The sequence below is a fragment of the Micromys minutus genome, assembly GCF_963924665.1.
Source record: "Micromys minutus genome assembly, chromosome: 15".
In the NCBI taxonomy this organism is placed as follows: domain Eukaryota; kingdom Metazoa; phylum Chordata; class Mammalia; order Rodentia; family Muridae; genus Micromys; species Micromys minutus.
This window is the reverse complement of record NC_137984.1, coordinates 21963923-21979165: the sequence shown is the minus strand read 5'-3', so window position 1 is coordinate 21979165 and position 15243 is coordinate 21963923. Positions and strand designations below refer to the sequence as shown.

Sequence of the window (15243 nt, the reverse complement as noted above, 5' to 3'; positions counted from 1 at the left end):
TTTCTACCATAAACTATTCCTTTCATACCATTTCACCTTGGAACAATATTAAATAAGCATGAATTCTACAAAGGCTCACAGCTTTTGACTATTGGACTGAAACAAGCTACTCTAAGCAGGATCTACCAGGATACATGGAAAGCATTTTCCTTGAGTGTGAACTTTATAAAGAAAGGATAAAACTGTTACTATAGAGATTATACGTGTAATATCTTTATTCTAAAAATAATTTTGATATTATAATTGAAAGGCTATATTCAATATAGGATTATTAGTATACGCCATAATATATACTTATATATAAAAAAACTGACTTAACATATTTTGCTTGCCACAATCACTTGCATTCATCTTCAAAAGATGCACACCCTTTGAAAGAATTCTATGCTATCTAGATGTTTCAGGGCATTTTATTAAGTATATTATCTCCTTCAAGGATGCAGAAGCCTAAAGATGTCGAGTGCCTCAAACAATTTCACAAAACTAGTAAATGGGAAAGCCACAATCAGAATTTTCACCTTGTCCAGGGATGATTTGCAGACTGTATTTCAAAGAATATTTCTACTGTAATAGGAAGACTGGTGATTTGGAGAGTGATTTGTAGAAATGTATGCAGTATAATGTGTATTTTCCACTTTTAGATTTAAGTTTTAGAGCTCTGTGATTGGTGTATCTAAAACCTTAAACTGAGATTATTGTCATGCATATAATAATGTCTAGCATAAAACTCATGATGCATATAAATCTTAGTTTCAGAAGGGTCTAAATCCACACCCCCTTGTCTGACTAGTTACTTAGTCTTCCCTTTAAAGTGACATTTTAAAGTGAAATAAAACAGTTCAGCAATTGAACCAAGATCCACGTGCATACACACACACACACACACACACACACACACACACACACACTGGATGTTTGTGGATGGAGAGAATAAACAGTCTTGTAGAGGATCTGAGTTCCATTCCCAACACCCACATCAAACACCTCAAAACTGCCTTAATTCTAGCTTCAGGGGATCAGATCCCTTTGCTCCACACCGTGGATACCTGCATTCAAATGTTCATATCCACACACAGATATACACATAGTTGAAATAAAATGAAATTGCTTTTTAATCTGGGGGAAGGAGGTTGACACTTGGAATGACTTGATATTACTGAGAAGCCCACAGTAGTTCTTGCTTCTCTATTCAGTGACTAGGACTGCCACGTGCAGGCTTCATGATCACATCATTAGAATCTGTTGGAGTCTCATGGCCAGGCTACTGATGTAATAAGATGTGGGGAGTAGAGTGGAAAATTCTGTGACCTCCTGACCTTGCAGAATTTGAACATGAAGACATCAGTCAGTGTACTTACAGGCTTGCATCTGGTTTTCATTTTCTTCCTTTCCTAACTTCCAGAACTTTGATCTCTTCTCACTCCTTGACCTCCTCCCCCAATTTAAGTCTTTATATTTAATATGAGAATAATATTTTCTGTTGCTAAAACCATAGTGTCAAGGGGAGATTTTTTTAAACACAATAATTAGATTTGATCACGTATTTTTTATCACTACCATTTTTTTTTTCCATTTTTAATTTAAAAAAAAAAACAACCGAAAGTTTAGGATAGTTTGGACATGTGTTATTTTGACTAATTCAAAGTAAATATGGATTTCTAGATAGAGATATTTATCTTGAATTATGTTTGAGAAACTAAGATATGGTATTGACATTTTACTTTTATCAACATTTATATCCCAGGGTGAAAGGAACTTCTGCATTTCTTTTCATAAAAGTGTTGGCACCAAAGACTGATGCCCAAGTTAGATCATCATGGCACATGGCACATAATTCAAAAAAAAAATGAATCTCTTAAGTTATCCTCTGACCTGAACATGTGTTCTGTGACACACACACACACACACACACACACACACACACACACACAGCATGAAACAGATAGCAGTTCTTAATTTATAGAGAATCAAAATGCTTAAGGAAATAAAGGAACATACAGCAGCCATAAAATATGCAAATTGTCAAGAAATAACACATAGGGTTGTTTTGGTTTTTTTTTTTTTTTTTTTTTGGTTTGGTTAGTACTTTTAGTTTGTTTGTCTGGTTGGTTAGTTGTTTGTTTGTTTGTTTGGATGGATGGTTGCTTGGTTAGTTGGTTGAGAAATGAGTAGAGACTAAAATTTCAGTACCAACATCTATGAGTTAATGAATTTATGCATAATTACTGGCAGTTCTTCCCAGAAATGTTGCTGGGGAAGATGGACATTTAAAAAAAAAGAAAGAAAGAAATGCTTTCTAATCTCTGATTTGTTAAAACAAACACAAAAAAAGTATATTTTGAATAGAATGGTTTATTGAGTTGTCCAAAACTGTAAGCAAACAATGTGTCAATAAGTGCATTCCTTTTATATATGAGCTGATTATATGAAAGATGGATTGAAAGTACTTCTTGTGAAAAATACAACTGTGATCTCAAGTGGGCATCAGGCTTAGTGCCAACTGCCATTACCCACCAAGCCCACTGTCCCAGCCTCTCACTTAGTGAAAGGAAATACAGAAATTCCTTTTACTTTGGGATATAAATGTTGCTAAAAGTAAAATGTTAATCCCATATCTTAGTCTCGCTATCTTTATTAGCACAGGGAACTAAGGAGTATGCTTCTTTTTCTTTACACTGCAAACTCACTAAAAATAATGCAGCACTTAGGTTTTGCACTGCCTTAAAGCTTAAAGTATTAACAGTCTAGTCAGAAGTCTTTGGGATCTTTTTATTTTCAATACTAAAGAAGAAAGAACAGTCTCTGGTCTGCTACTGGCTCCAGGGAACCAAGAAATACCCACAAGAGTAAGCAGATAGAAGGCCCCACCTGCATGATGGTAAATTTGTTCAGCTGCTTACAGGTTCTCTTTACCCATGCTCCTTGAAAAACAACTTGAAGCTTTAAACCTTTAAATGGCAGCATGAGAAATTTATCACTGATAAACCTGTTTGTATTCTCTCATGTTTTCCTTGCTGATAGGTGTCGTGAGTCAATGCTTGCCTTTCCTGAAAAATAAAAAGGGAAGGAAGAAAGAAAGAAAGAAAGAAAGAAAGAAAGAAAGAAAGAAAGAAAGAAAGAAAGAAAGGAGGGAGGGAGGGAGGGAGGGAGAGAGGGAAGGAAGGAAGGAAGAAAGAAAGAAAGAAAGAAAGAAAGAAAGAAAGAAAGAAAGAAAGAAAGAAAAGAAGAAAGAATAAAAGTATAGTTTCAACTTACTGAACACTATTAAAATCAGTGCCAAGAACTTTCACATAATTTGATTTCATTGTATGTTTTATGCTCAGAAAGAATCAATTCCCATCTTATGGATGACAATACTGAGGCTAACATCAGAAAAATGGTATGACATAACCAGAATCACTCTGTTCTGGAAATGACACAGGGTGATCCATTAGAAGTATTTCTAGTCCAAATCCTTCTTTTGCAGCCTATGGGAAAATGGTGTATAAAATTTCTACATACGATGGAGCCTGGGTAAAGGCCAATAAAAAAAAACCTAAAATTAGACAGTTTTTCCCCATTGGCTCTTTAATCCTTATTGAAATTTTTGACTGCTTCATAAATCCATAAAATATACATATTTATACACTGCCATGGTATTTTTTAATATGTGTGCTCATTTTGTGATGGCAAATGGGGTCAAATGTATCTATCTCCTTAAGTATTTATTATTCTCTTTTCTCTCTGATCAAAACATTCACAATCCCTTCTTTTAGCTTCTTGAGATGTACAGTACTCAGTCATCATCTGGGTCAGCTTACTGTGTAACAGAAGCAGAGAAGGGCCTGCCTCCACCTGACTGTCCCTCAGTACCCACTTGATTCTTACATTTGTCAGCATTCTTTCTGTTCAGGATCCAGCTCACTGGGTACAAACAGAAAAGCCGCTGATTTCTGTGTCTTATACTTTTTCTTTTCCTAATATATCAAATGTCTTCCCCAGCATCCTTTTATCTTCAAAGAAAGAAGAGTTCCATGCCATTGTTCCTTCACCTGCAATGCGCAGGTGACAATCACAGGAGTTCCTGTATAAACTAATGACATGATTTTCTATGCCATGGTTAAGGGGAAGGTTTTACTGTAGATGTAAGAGGAACAACAGCCAGGGGAATCTGAAAGTGTCCAGAACAGAAAAGGAAAAATGAAAAGTATACTAAACGCGGCCAGCAGACAGAATCTGACCGTGAAAGAAACAGGCTCAGAGAGGAGGACAAGGGAGGGAGAAGAGGAGAGACAATAGATTGAGGTTAAGAAACCAAAAAAAAAAATGTGGCAGACAAAAAAGTAAGAAGAGCAGGGAGATAGAGAGAACATATCAAAAATAGCAAGATAGTAAAGGTTATGAGTAGCTAAGAGGAGGGAAACCCGTGAGCTTAGGGTACAGAAGGAGATGGAAAGGGCCAGCCTGGAGTTTTGAATGAGTAGCAGGCACTTGTGGCAATGAAAGAACCTGGAAGCCAGCATGCACTAGACCATGCTAATAGGTACTACAGATAGCAAATTTGGAGCCGACAGTCCCATCTGTCATTCTTCTCTAAGGTCCATGTTTCTCTAGAAAAAAAAAAATCAAACTAGTGTTAGTGCAGAATGAAGAACGTCATGGCACCCTCCCATGCAGAAAGTCCCAGTACACATTTGGACTAACACTTTGAAGAGGTTATCCAGCATCTGTAAATTCATAAGAGCCAATTCCCATAAATGTGCTCTAGACATCTCTAAAGAGGGAAAAGTCTGAGCTATAACTTTGTCTCTACTATCTCTTCGCTTGCCAGCTTGCTGCCTCTAAGTTCTTACCGTTCTTTCCCCTCCACTCCTACCTTCACCCTCATACCTTCCAAAATACAAATGCTTTCCCTATGTTCCTGTGCGATTTTTCATGTTCTACACTTCTCACCAAGCTGGGTCAACTATAAACAGAGAACGTCTCACAGGCTCTAAAACTTAGTAGAGATAACTGGGTCTCTAAGGCTCCTGTCTTCCTTTTAGAAGGGAACAACTGTAAAGAAAGAAAGCTCTGACTTACTCATTTGCATACTTGAAAATTGAACATAGCAACACAGCAGGTGCTGGAGACTGATCAGTAACTGTTTGAAGAATATATCTGTCCATATTTATGTTCCTTTGTTCTTGACCCCTAAAATTCTTCTTCCCTCCCTGGTTTTGAGTCTTGAGTATGAGACATATGTTCCTTGTTAGGTGGTAAATCTTGGTCTTTATTCAGATGTTTATGGATATGAGAGCATTTTCAGTGCTGCGTAAGGAGTTTCTCAAGTAACACACTCATTAGTTAATCAAGACCTTATTTAAAAATTCCCAAGTATGAGCTCTGTCTTGGGGTTTTCTGTTGCTGAGATCAAACATTATATCTAAAGCAACTTGGCAAAGAAAGGGTTTCTTTCATCTTACAGCTTGTAGTCCACCAACCAAGGGAAGTCAGAGCAGGAACCTGGAGGCACCAACTGATGTAGAGGCATTGGAGGAATGCTGCTTACTGACTTGCTCTCATAGCAACCTGCTTTCTTATAGAACCAATGGCCACAATCCAAGGGATGGTACCACCCACAAAAGGCCACATCAATCACTAACTAAATGCCCTAGAGGTTTGCCTACAGGCCAATCTTGTAGGAATTTCCTTGGTTGTATATTTTTCTCAGATAAAGCTAGCTTGTGTAGAATGAACAATAATAAAAACGACAACAAGTCGCCCAGGAGACTCCTCTAACTTCTCAGAATAATCTTCTACATATTAACCAGCAGCCAGTGTAAATCAATTGAAGTACAGACCTTGGTTTGTAAATTGGATTTCAAATCCATGCAGAAAACTCTTTCCTTTCAAAAGCAGATTATCTCCCTTTTTGTTCTAGGCTGCTAGTAGTCTCAGACTAGTCAGTATAATTTACTCACTCCAAACAAAAGTAATGCAACCAACTGATTAATGTGATGTCAGGAGGGGAAGGGAAAGGAGAGGAGAATTTCTTCCTTCCTTTAGCAATTCAGGGCTCCTTAGGGATTATCATACTTGAAGTAAATTTCTTTCTATTTTTGGTCTACTTATTCTCAAGCCAAGCCAAATATTTCTACTCCCAATCCAGAGTTAACTTAGGCTGGTTTCATATTTTTTTTTTTTTTTTTTTTTTTTTTTTTGAGCATTCTTCAACCTTGACATTTCCCAATATTTTCCCGAGGAAAATTCAACTAACTACATATGAGAGTAACAGCAAGGGGGCAAATTAATCTGTACTAAAGTATGAATGACATCTGACAATAAAAGCTTTGTGTAAAACTCAGCATATACAGAACAGTCATCTAAGGAAATTAAACCGTTAGATTGGTATAAGTTCTTTAACCTTGAAAGCAGGAAAAGAAGTCCTGTTCAGGGAAGTCCTGACTAACAGAACTAAGCCTGTCTCCCTCAAAGCCACGGGTTCTGTCAAATTACTCAGAACGCATACTGTTTTGCAAACCACATATTTCTATAAGGTTTTGGCCTGCTATCTTCATTTTTCTTGTCAATATTGCCAAAGTGACACTGAATATTTTCCATGAGAGTCTGTGAAAAAGGCAAAAACATAAATTGGCACTGATGAATCCCATAGGAAGTAGTCTCAGGATTGCACAGTCAGAATATGCAGGTCACTTGCTAGGCACTCAGGCACTGTCTACTCTCTGTCACAGAACCTTCATCAGATAAGCGAGGACAATATGTCAGGATGCTTAAAGTGTCAAGTCATATGTCCAAAGTTCCAAAACTACTTGGAAAAGTTGGGAATATTTCACAGAAAATATAATACATGGAGTAGGTAATGCCTATGTGTAGTTGGTGATATCCCTATCAATAAGGGAAGAAAGGCTTTAATACCTGTATTATATAATATGTATAAATAATTTAAATATGTTATATATACATATTGCTGTATACTATATGAAGGAAAAGACAAGGAGGCTAGAACTAAACAATAATATTGTTAACTAGTCAGAAAATGTACAGAGATCCCTTCTCTTCCCAGGTCCTCCAACGCGGCACCTGAAGTCTTCTGCAATCGACTTTGAGAGCTAGAGTAGATAACACAGAGATACTAGGAAGAACAACAGGATATAGTTCTGTTCCTTTTCTTCTGCGGGGCACGTTTTCATAGTGGAATGCACAGCCTCGTAGGAATCCTATTATGACATCACAGCAGGATCTGTGTAATTAACACCACGGCCTGCCAGGCTCCCCTCATCTTAGAGCCCTCCAGCTTCATTCACATCCCTCCCAGAACACCCTCGTGGGTTTCCATAATAGAGAATTTGTGGATTTTCAAAATCACATAACTGAACAGCTTAAATGTTGATCATGTGAAATGTGGGAGACATATCCACAAAAGTCCCTGTGGAACTCCTTCCCAAGCATCTGGACATCTGCGTACCATAAACAATTGACCCTGTTTTCCAGGCCTAATTAGAGATAGGTCTTGTAAATAATCATAGCCTAGCCTGTTTGTTTGATATACTTCCTACACAAATACCAAATTAAATATTTAACCGCAGCATTAAGTCCAGAAGTGAGTTGGTAATTAAAAATAAATAAGTAGTTTCATCCTGATGCAGCCAGAAAACCATGGAAGGAATGTTATTCCCCAAAGCATTGAGTCTCCTTACTATCTCTCTTAATTCTATTCCCACAGTGACTGCTTAAGGGACAATTCTAACGATCTCTATATCCAAGCAAAGACTAGGAGGTGAAATAAACCGGTTGAAAATAAGATATGTATACAGCATAAGGTTAAAGATCTGTTAATTAGCTCTGCTTATTCTAAGAACCGCTCTCAGGTCATTCGGGGTAGCTAATTCAGTTTTGTAGTGTTTTTTCAAGACTTACAGGTGGGGTTGTTATCAACCAACATGGAAGCTAGTATTTGCCAGCTCTCACAGATTTATTACTTCCTCACCCCCAAAGACTAAAGTTGAATTAGTAGAGTTGTGGCTGATAATTAAAATTGCTTATTTGCAACAGATAATCACACTCTAAAAAAAAAATATCTTTGTTTGCTCCAGGTGCATTTTGGATAGTGTCAGAGACCAATTCACCTCCCCGAAAAAGAGACATGATCCTTAACTCCTCTACTGAAGATGGAATTAAAAGAATCCAAGACGACTGTCCCAAGGCTGGCAGGCACAATTACATCTTTGTCATGATCCCGACTCTCTACAGCATCATCTTTGTGGTGGGAATATTTGGAAACAGCTTGGTGGTGATTGTCATTTACTTTTACATGAAGCTAAAGACCGTGGCCAGTGTTTTTCTTCTGAATCTCGCCCTGGCCGACTTATGCTTTTTGTTGACTTTGCCACTGTGGGCAGTCTACACCGCTATGGAATACCGGTGGCCCTTCGGCAATCACCTCTGTAAGATCGCTTCGGCCAGCGTCAGTTTCAACCTCTACGCCAGTGTGTTCCTGCTCACCTGTCTCAGCATCGATCGCTACCTGGCCATTGTCCACCCGATGAAGTCGCGCCTCCGCCGCACGATGCTGGTGGCCAAGGTCACCTGCATCATCATCTGGATGATGGCTGCCTTGGCCAGTTTGCCAGCCGTCATTCATCGAAATGTATACTTCATCGAGAACACCAATATCACGGTTTGCGCCTTTCACTATGACTCTCAGAACTCAACACTCCCCATTGGACTGGGTCTGACGAAGAACACTCTGGGCTTCGTGTTCCCTTTCCTTATCATCCTCACCAGCTATACTCTTATCTGGAAAGCCCTAAAGAAGGCTTATAAAATTCAGAAGAACAAGCCTAGAAATGATGATATCTTTAGGATAATTATGGCGATAGTGCTTTTCTTCTTCTTCTCCTGGGTTCCCCACCAAATATTCACTTTTCTGGATGTGCTCATCCAGCTCGGCGTCATCCGGGACTGTGCAATCGCTGACATCGTGGACACTGCCATGCCCATCACCATCTGCATAGCTTATTTTAACAATTGCCTGAATCCTCTGTTTTATGGCTTTCTGGGGAAAAAATTTAAAAAGTATTTCCTCCAGCTTCTGAAGTATATTCCCCCAACGGCCAAGTCGCACGCAGGCTTGTCAACAAAAATGAGCACTCTTTCCTACCGCCCTTCAGATAACATGAGTTCATCTGCCAAAAGGTCTGCATCTTATTTTGAAGTGGAGTGAGAGGGTTCAAAGCCCGCCAGTGAAGCGATTCACTGACCGCAGACGCCACAGCAGCATTTGGGCGAGGCAGCTCGCTCGCTGCCAAAGGAACGTTCAATTTCCAGCCCTTTCAGGGTTGAAACAGAGGAAGGAGTCAGTGGACTGCCTATATTTTCTAAAGAGCTAAACAAAAGCTTTTTCTCCCTTTAGAACAAATCAGAGCAAAGACACAGTTTGCCATGTTTGTTGACTAAATAACTGCTTTAAGGACGATGTCAGAAACTGAGTGATTGTTGATTGGTTCGGGGAAGGTTGTACTGGAAAAAATGTAGTGTCTCCAGTCCCCTGTCAATTCTGTCACTTTAGATTTCCACATGAAGGTATTTACAAGGTATTAAATCTGTAGATAAGCAAAGAGGAGACAGGAGATAAAGAGTTTCTAAAGGAAGAGGAAGCTACCCATCTGTTTAGCTACTAGTGTCTTTGACACCATTGTCCCTGACACTTCACATTTTGTGTTAGGATTTCCTAGGCAGTAGCCACCAAGTTTCAAAACTCTTTGTGAAGTTCAGCCAGTGTCTTAAGAATTCAAAGAAATGTGCCAAAACAGTTGCCACAGAACATCTTCCCTGTAGAATACGTTACTGCAGTCACAAATCCAAACTGCTTGTAAAGCTGTGATTCTGTTCCAGGTAGTTGTGTCTTTCTAGCTGGATCAGTTTTATTTCATATCTAAGAACTGTATAGTCTTTGTTAAGCAGATTTGTCCTAGAGTATGTTTTATGGTCCTAAAAATGTATATATTATATATGTATAGCTGTATCTCTAAACTGTTGTTTAATTAAACTTGTAGCAAAGTTGTATTTATCTTGAAATAAACATTTTCATAATATATTTAATCTTCATTATTTAAAACATATAATGATTTATTTTTAATTAAGCCATGAGTGGATATAAAGATGTTTTTAAAGATTTGTTTATTTTATGTATATTCACTGTAGCTGTCTTCAGACACACCGTAAGAGGGCATTGGATGTTATTACAGATGATTGTGAGCCACCATGTGGTTGCTGGAATTTGAACTCAGGACCTCTGGAAGAGCAGCCAGTGCCCTTAACCAATGAGCCTTCTCTCCAGCCCCACGTGAAGATATTATTAAGCTTGGTTTAACTACAACTTAATATGGGTAGTTACAAGTTTTTATTACATTTATGTATTGTGGTGGAACACACCATGGCATACATGGGGATATTAGAAGAGAACTCGTGGGAGTCAGTTCTCTCTGCTCCCAGGACCCAATGTAAGTCATCCATCAGACTTGGGGGCACACACCTTATACTGAACCATTTCAGTGGATGCTATATATTTCTAAATCTTATTTTTAAAAAGATATTTTAAAAATACTTCATTTTAATGAACAACATGGAATAAATACATCACATCCTTTTGCAATTTTCAAAGTTATTCTGTGTTGGTCAAACTGAAAGATTTAATGTAGAAGAATTCAAACAAATCCATACTTATTACCCTATACAAAACTCAACTCCAAATGGATCCTCTTCCTTTTTGTTTATTTATTTATATATTTATTTTTGTATTTATGTATTTATTTATTTTAATATTTGTCTTAGGCCCACTGTTCATTTTTGGGTTTTGTTGTTTGTCTTTTTGTTTTTGTTTTTGCACATGGAGGGACCCATGGCTCCAGCAGAGGATGGATCCAGTATATGTCTGGCATCAACAGGAGAAGAAGCCCTTGGTCCTGAATTTTAATGATCGTCTCTCTTGATAATTGAACTCATCAAAATAAAAAACATTCATGTACTTTTCAGCATAGCACAAGAATTCTGGTTGAGGTTACAGAGTGTTTACCAAACAAACAGACTGCAACTGTCTTCTGTCAGTAATTAATAAAATGTAACAGTGCCTTTTGTAGCCAAGAAATTATATAGTATTTGTAAATAGGATGAGGGAAGATGTTTCCAAATTATTTTTTCTGATAGTTTTACTGTCACGCAGCTTAATAAAGTTCTACTCTTCAGGGGGAAAGTATTATAAGACACTACATTATATTCTGAGGAAGATTTTTAAAAATATATTACAGTTCAGATTTGCCAATAGATTTAGTGAAGACTAGACTAAGAATGGTAAAAAGCAATGCCTTAGTTTATTTCAACTGAACTCTAACAAGCCAAAGATAACAGTGAGACAAATATCAGGCTTAAAGCCTAGAGATACTCCAAATATCAAGAGCCACCTTTAAATGGATGTTGTTCAAAACCTGAGATGTAGGAGGGAACATACAATAAAACAGGGACCACCTGCTTATGTTTATTCTTCTACATAAGCAGAAGAGACAGCTGTATAGGAAACAAAAGTGGAGCAATTCACCTTTAAGCTGCGAAAATGGCCATCACATAAATAAATGCCAGCAGCCCTAATGTATCACAAGGGAGTGACAATCGACAGAAAATCCGGGGATGCTGGTAGGTCTAAGGTGTTCAATAAACAACTGTCTTGGATAATATTTGGCTGAATCTAGAAGCCAGTTTGTGACAGCTTGCAGGTGAATGTTACATGCAGGATCTAGAAGCCAGGGATACTGATAGCTATACAGTACACAGATCTATCCTTCACAACAGGAAAACATCTAATTTACATATCAGTTGTGCCAATATTAATAGTCCTGGGGAAGAAAAAAATGGGAAGCCACTAAGCCATGGGACTTACTTGAAATACATGTGGGAGATAATGTACTAGTCTATTTTTATAACCTACAATGTGTCTTTTCCGTCTCTTTCTAGTGTTCCCACTTACCATATACTTACATCGCATGTACACCTCATCCAAATCACCTGCTCTGTGGAAGAACTGTGTTTAAAAAAGTTATGCTGTGGTAAAAATAATGATATGAATCTTTTGCTGTCGGTCCCATGGTCTCACTCCGTGGGAGCCACTCCAGTGTGGAGCCAGGCAGCTGGTCCTCTGGGCAGTTAGTTACCAAGCCTGGTACCCACACATCTCGTTCCATGGTCCTAGCGCACCCTCACCTCACAAGGGCAACAGAGCTGGAACTGAACGCTCCAGCTGCCTCTCAGCCATTGCTTTCACACACTGTCCTCCACAGCCCGGTAAAAACAAGACTCAACAATCAGTAACTTATAAAACAGATTTATATGTTAAATTCTCAGTCCACAATACATCCAAAAAAATAAATTCACTGCCAATCTGAACCATCCTCCTCTGCTGCCTCCTCTTGAATCCCCCTGCTTCTCCTCTTCTGCCTTACCAAAACTCTTCTCCCTGCCCCGCTCTCGACTGTCCAATAATGTATCACCTTGACATCAACAGTATTACTTCTTGAGTTAAGTTAATAAATCTATGAAGCTCCTGCAAAAGGTTATACATTGTGAAGTCACTAGTGAAAACAGGAAACAAAGACAGCTGGTAGCATGATCCCAGGATAAATTATTAAACTCCTGCTTCCCTCAAAGACAAAAGGTATGTGTGGTTCCCACTGATCACTAATCTTGAGAGAAGACACTAAGCCCAGAAATGAAATAGAAACCTGCGGTACTGATGGCAGCTTCTCCAGGACATTTTATAACATTGTACCATTCATCAGTATTCTAATGAACAAAATCAAATGCACAGAATTTCTAGAGCAGGAAACAAGTCCCTTGGGTATGTGTGCAGAAGTGATATTGTCAAGTAATACAGCCATCTCTACATTTCCCTTGACAAACCTCCAGACTGAGTTCTCAAGTCATTGCAGTAGTTTGAGGTCCCAGCAGCAGTATGTAAGACTTTAGTTCTCACCAAAGACAAGTCATTGCAGTAGTTTTCAGTCCCAGCAGCAGTATGTAAGACTTCAGTTCTCACCAAAGACAAGTCATTGCAGTAGTTTGAGGGCCCAGCAGCAGTATGTAAGTCTTTAGTTCTCACCAAAGACAAGTCATTGCAGTAGTTTGCAGTCCCAGCAGCAGTATGTAAGACTTCAGTTCTCACCAAAGACAAGTCATTGCAATAGTTTTCAGTCCCAGCAGCAGTATGTAAGTCTTTAGTTCTCACCTAAGACAAGTCATTGCAATAGTTTGAACTGCCACCATATGTTCAGTTCTCGCCAAAGCCATGCCAATATCTGTTGTTCTTTGTATTCTTGATGAGGTCTATTTTTGCTGAGTGAGATGGAACCTTAAATTGGTTTTAATTTGAATTTCCATGGTGCTGAAGAATGTCAAGCTCTTAAAACTAGACATTTGCATTTTTTGTTTGATAATTTTTAGTTCCATAACAGAATTTGTATAAAAAAAATGGGTTCTTTTCTTTAAAAAAAAAAAAATTTTGTGTATTTTCTAGACACTAATGTTCAGTCAGATTAACACTAGGTAGAGATCTTCTGTTGTTCTGTTGGCTGTCTGCTTTCTCTCTTTCCTGTCTTTGTCCAGAGCTTTTTGGGTTCAGGAGATTCCATTTGCCAGCTGTTGATGTCATTAGCTGTACCGTTGGAGTCTCACTGAGAATGCCCTTACCTGTACTCATAAATGTAACTGTTGTATCTCAGTTAAATTTGGATCTACATTTCCTTGTGCCAATAGCATGCTGTTTCCATTTTTACGGCTTTGTAGTATTATTTGAAATTAGATAGGATAACACCATACCATCCACCATATTTATTTAGGCAATGTCCATGTTAAGTCTGTTTTGGGGTTAACAGATTTTACTAATAGCTACTATTTGTGTTTAAAGAGGATTTTAATTTTAATATGCTCTGTTAGGTACAGCTGTATCTACTAGGGCCAATTTGACAGACATATTTAGGAAAGTAAAGATGAGTTTTAATATGGTAAACACTATATTATATATACATGTCATTAAAAGTCTGCTTTAGTTTGCTGGGCAACTGGTGAATATGAGCAAGAATGATGGCATATGGAAGGCAAGACCTGAGTGTTTCAGTACATCATCTGTATGGCATTTCAGTGAAACAGAAAGGTGAGACTGCATAATGTTAGACAAAAAAAAAAATTCTTTCTTTAGTGTATATGGGATATATGTAATAAATGGTCTCATTACTATTTATAGGTGCATTAAGTATTTTTTCACCGTATTAATTCATTTCATCTAGAAGGGACAGATTTTAAATCACATGGAGGCTCAGAATTTCATGTTTCAAACTTCAATGGGCTTCCATTTTCAGCCAGTTTTACTTCCAATGCTGAATTGACTTATCTGCAGTAAAAGAGAAAAACAAGAAGGTTAACTCTAGTACTAATGTTGCTATTACAATTCTGGAAGAGCAAACAGCATAAAACAACATGGAGAGTCCCAAAGATACATAGGAACGCACTTTCTCTTTGGATAATCAATTGTTTTAGGGCTTTCTTGTTTATTTCATATATAATGGAGATGGTGCAAGGTCTTTCCATGTACTAACAGGGATTTGGTTAAGTGTATTAAATGTGTCTCTGCCCAGAAAACATTGTTTTTAAACCCAATGGTTTCTTATTGTTAAGAACCAAATAAACAGACCTCATGAAAGATTCTCCCTTTTAATCCTCCTTGGTCTTGAGCCACCAGTCATTTCCCAAGGGAGATGCTAAGAAGTGGATGGTGCATACACAAACTGGGGGGGGGGGCGGATCTGTGCTGCCCATCCACCCCACATCTCTAACCCAGAATTGACATTTAATAAAGAATTAGATACTGAAACAGCAACAAAAATTTGGCAGATTTTTTTAGTAGTGCAAAATTCTAAGAGAATGAGTGCTCCCCCCTCTCTTTTTTAGTATGAGATTGCACAGTATATAAAACTGGAATCTCCCCAAAGAACTATTTCTAAACAGGTCCACATTCCCCTTTGCTTTATTAACATTTACTTTTGACTGCCTCTGGTGGATGGTGAACTGGAAGAGAAGGTAAAATGTTGACAAACCCTTATTAAAGTAGGCCTTATAAAATCTAAGCCTACAGCTGTCCTACCTGCAAATGGTAATAGCCAATGAATATTTGATTAGGCTAACTCCTTGAGATGGAAGCCATACTTCACACTGTGTGGG

The 15243-nt window shown here is 38.1% G+C and overlaps 1 protein-coding gene across 1 annotated transcript in view; it reads left to right on the top strand.

Moving 5' to 3' along the window:
- The window catches only part of AGTR1 (angiotensin II receptor type 1), a 37581-nt gene extending 28020 nt beyond the window's left edge, over window positions 1-9561 (top strand). Inside the window, exon 2 of the mRNA XM_080929301.1 lies at window positions 8076-9561. Within this exon, the coding sequence (XP_080785427.1) occupies window positions 8126-9205 (1080 nt within the window). The 5' untranslated portion in view covers window positions 8076-8125 and the 3' untranslated portion in view covers window positions 9206-9561. The remainder of the gene's footprint in view (window positions 1-8075) is intronic.
- Window positions 9562-15243: the final 5682 nt, after the last annotated feature.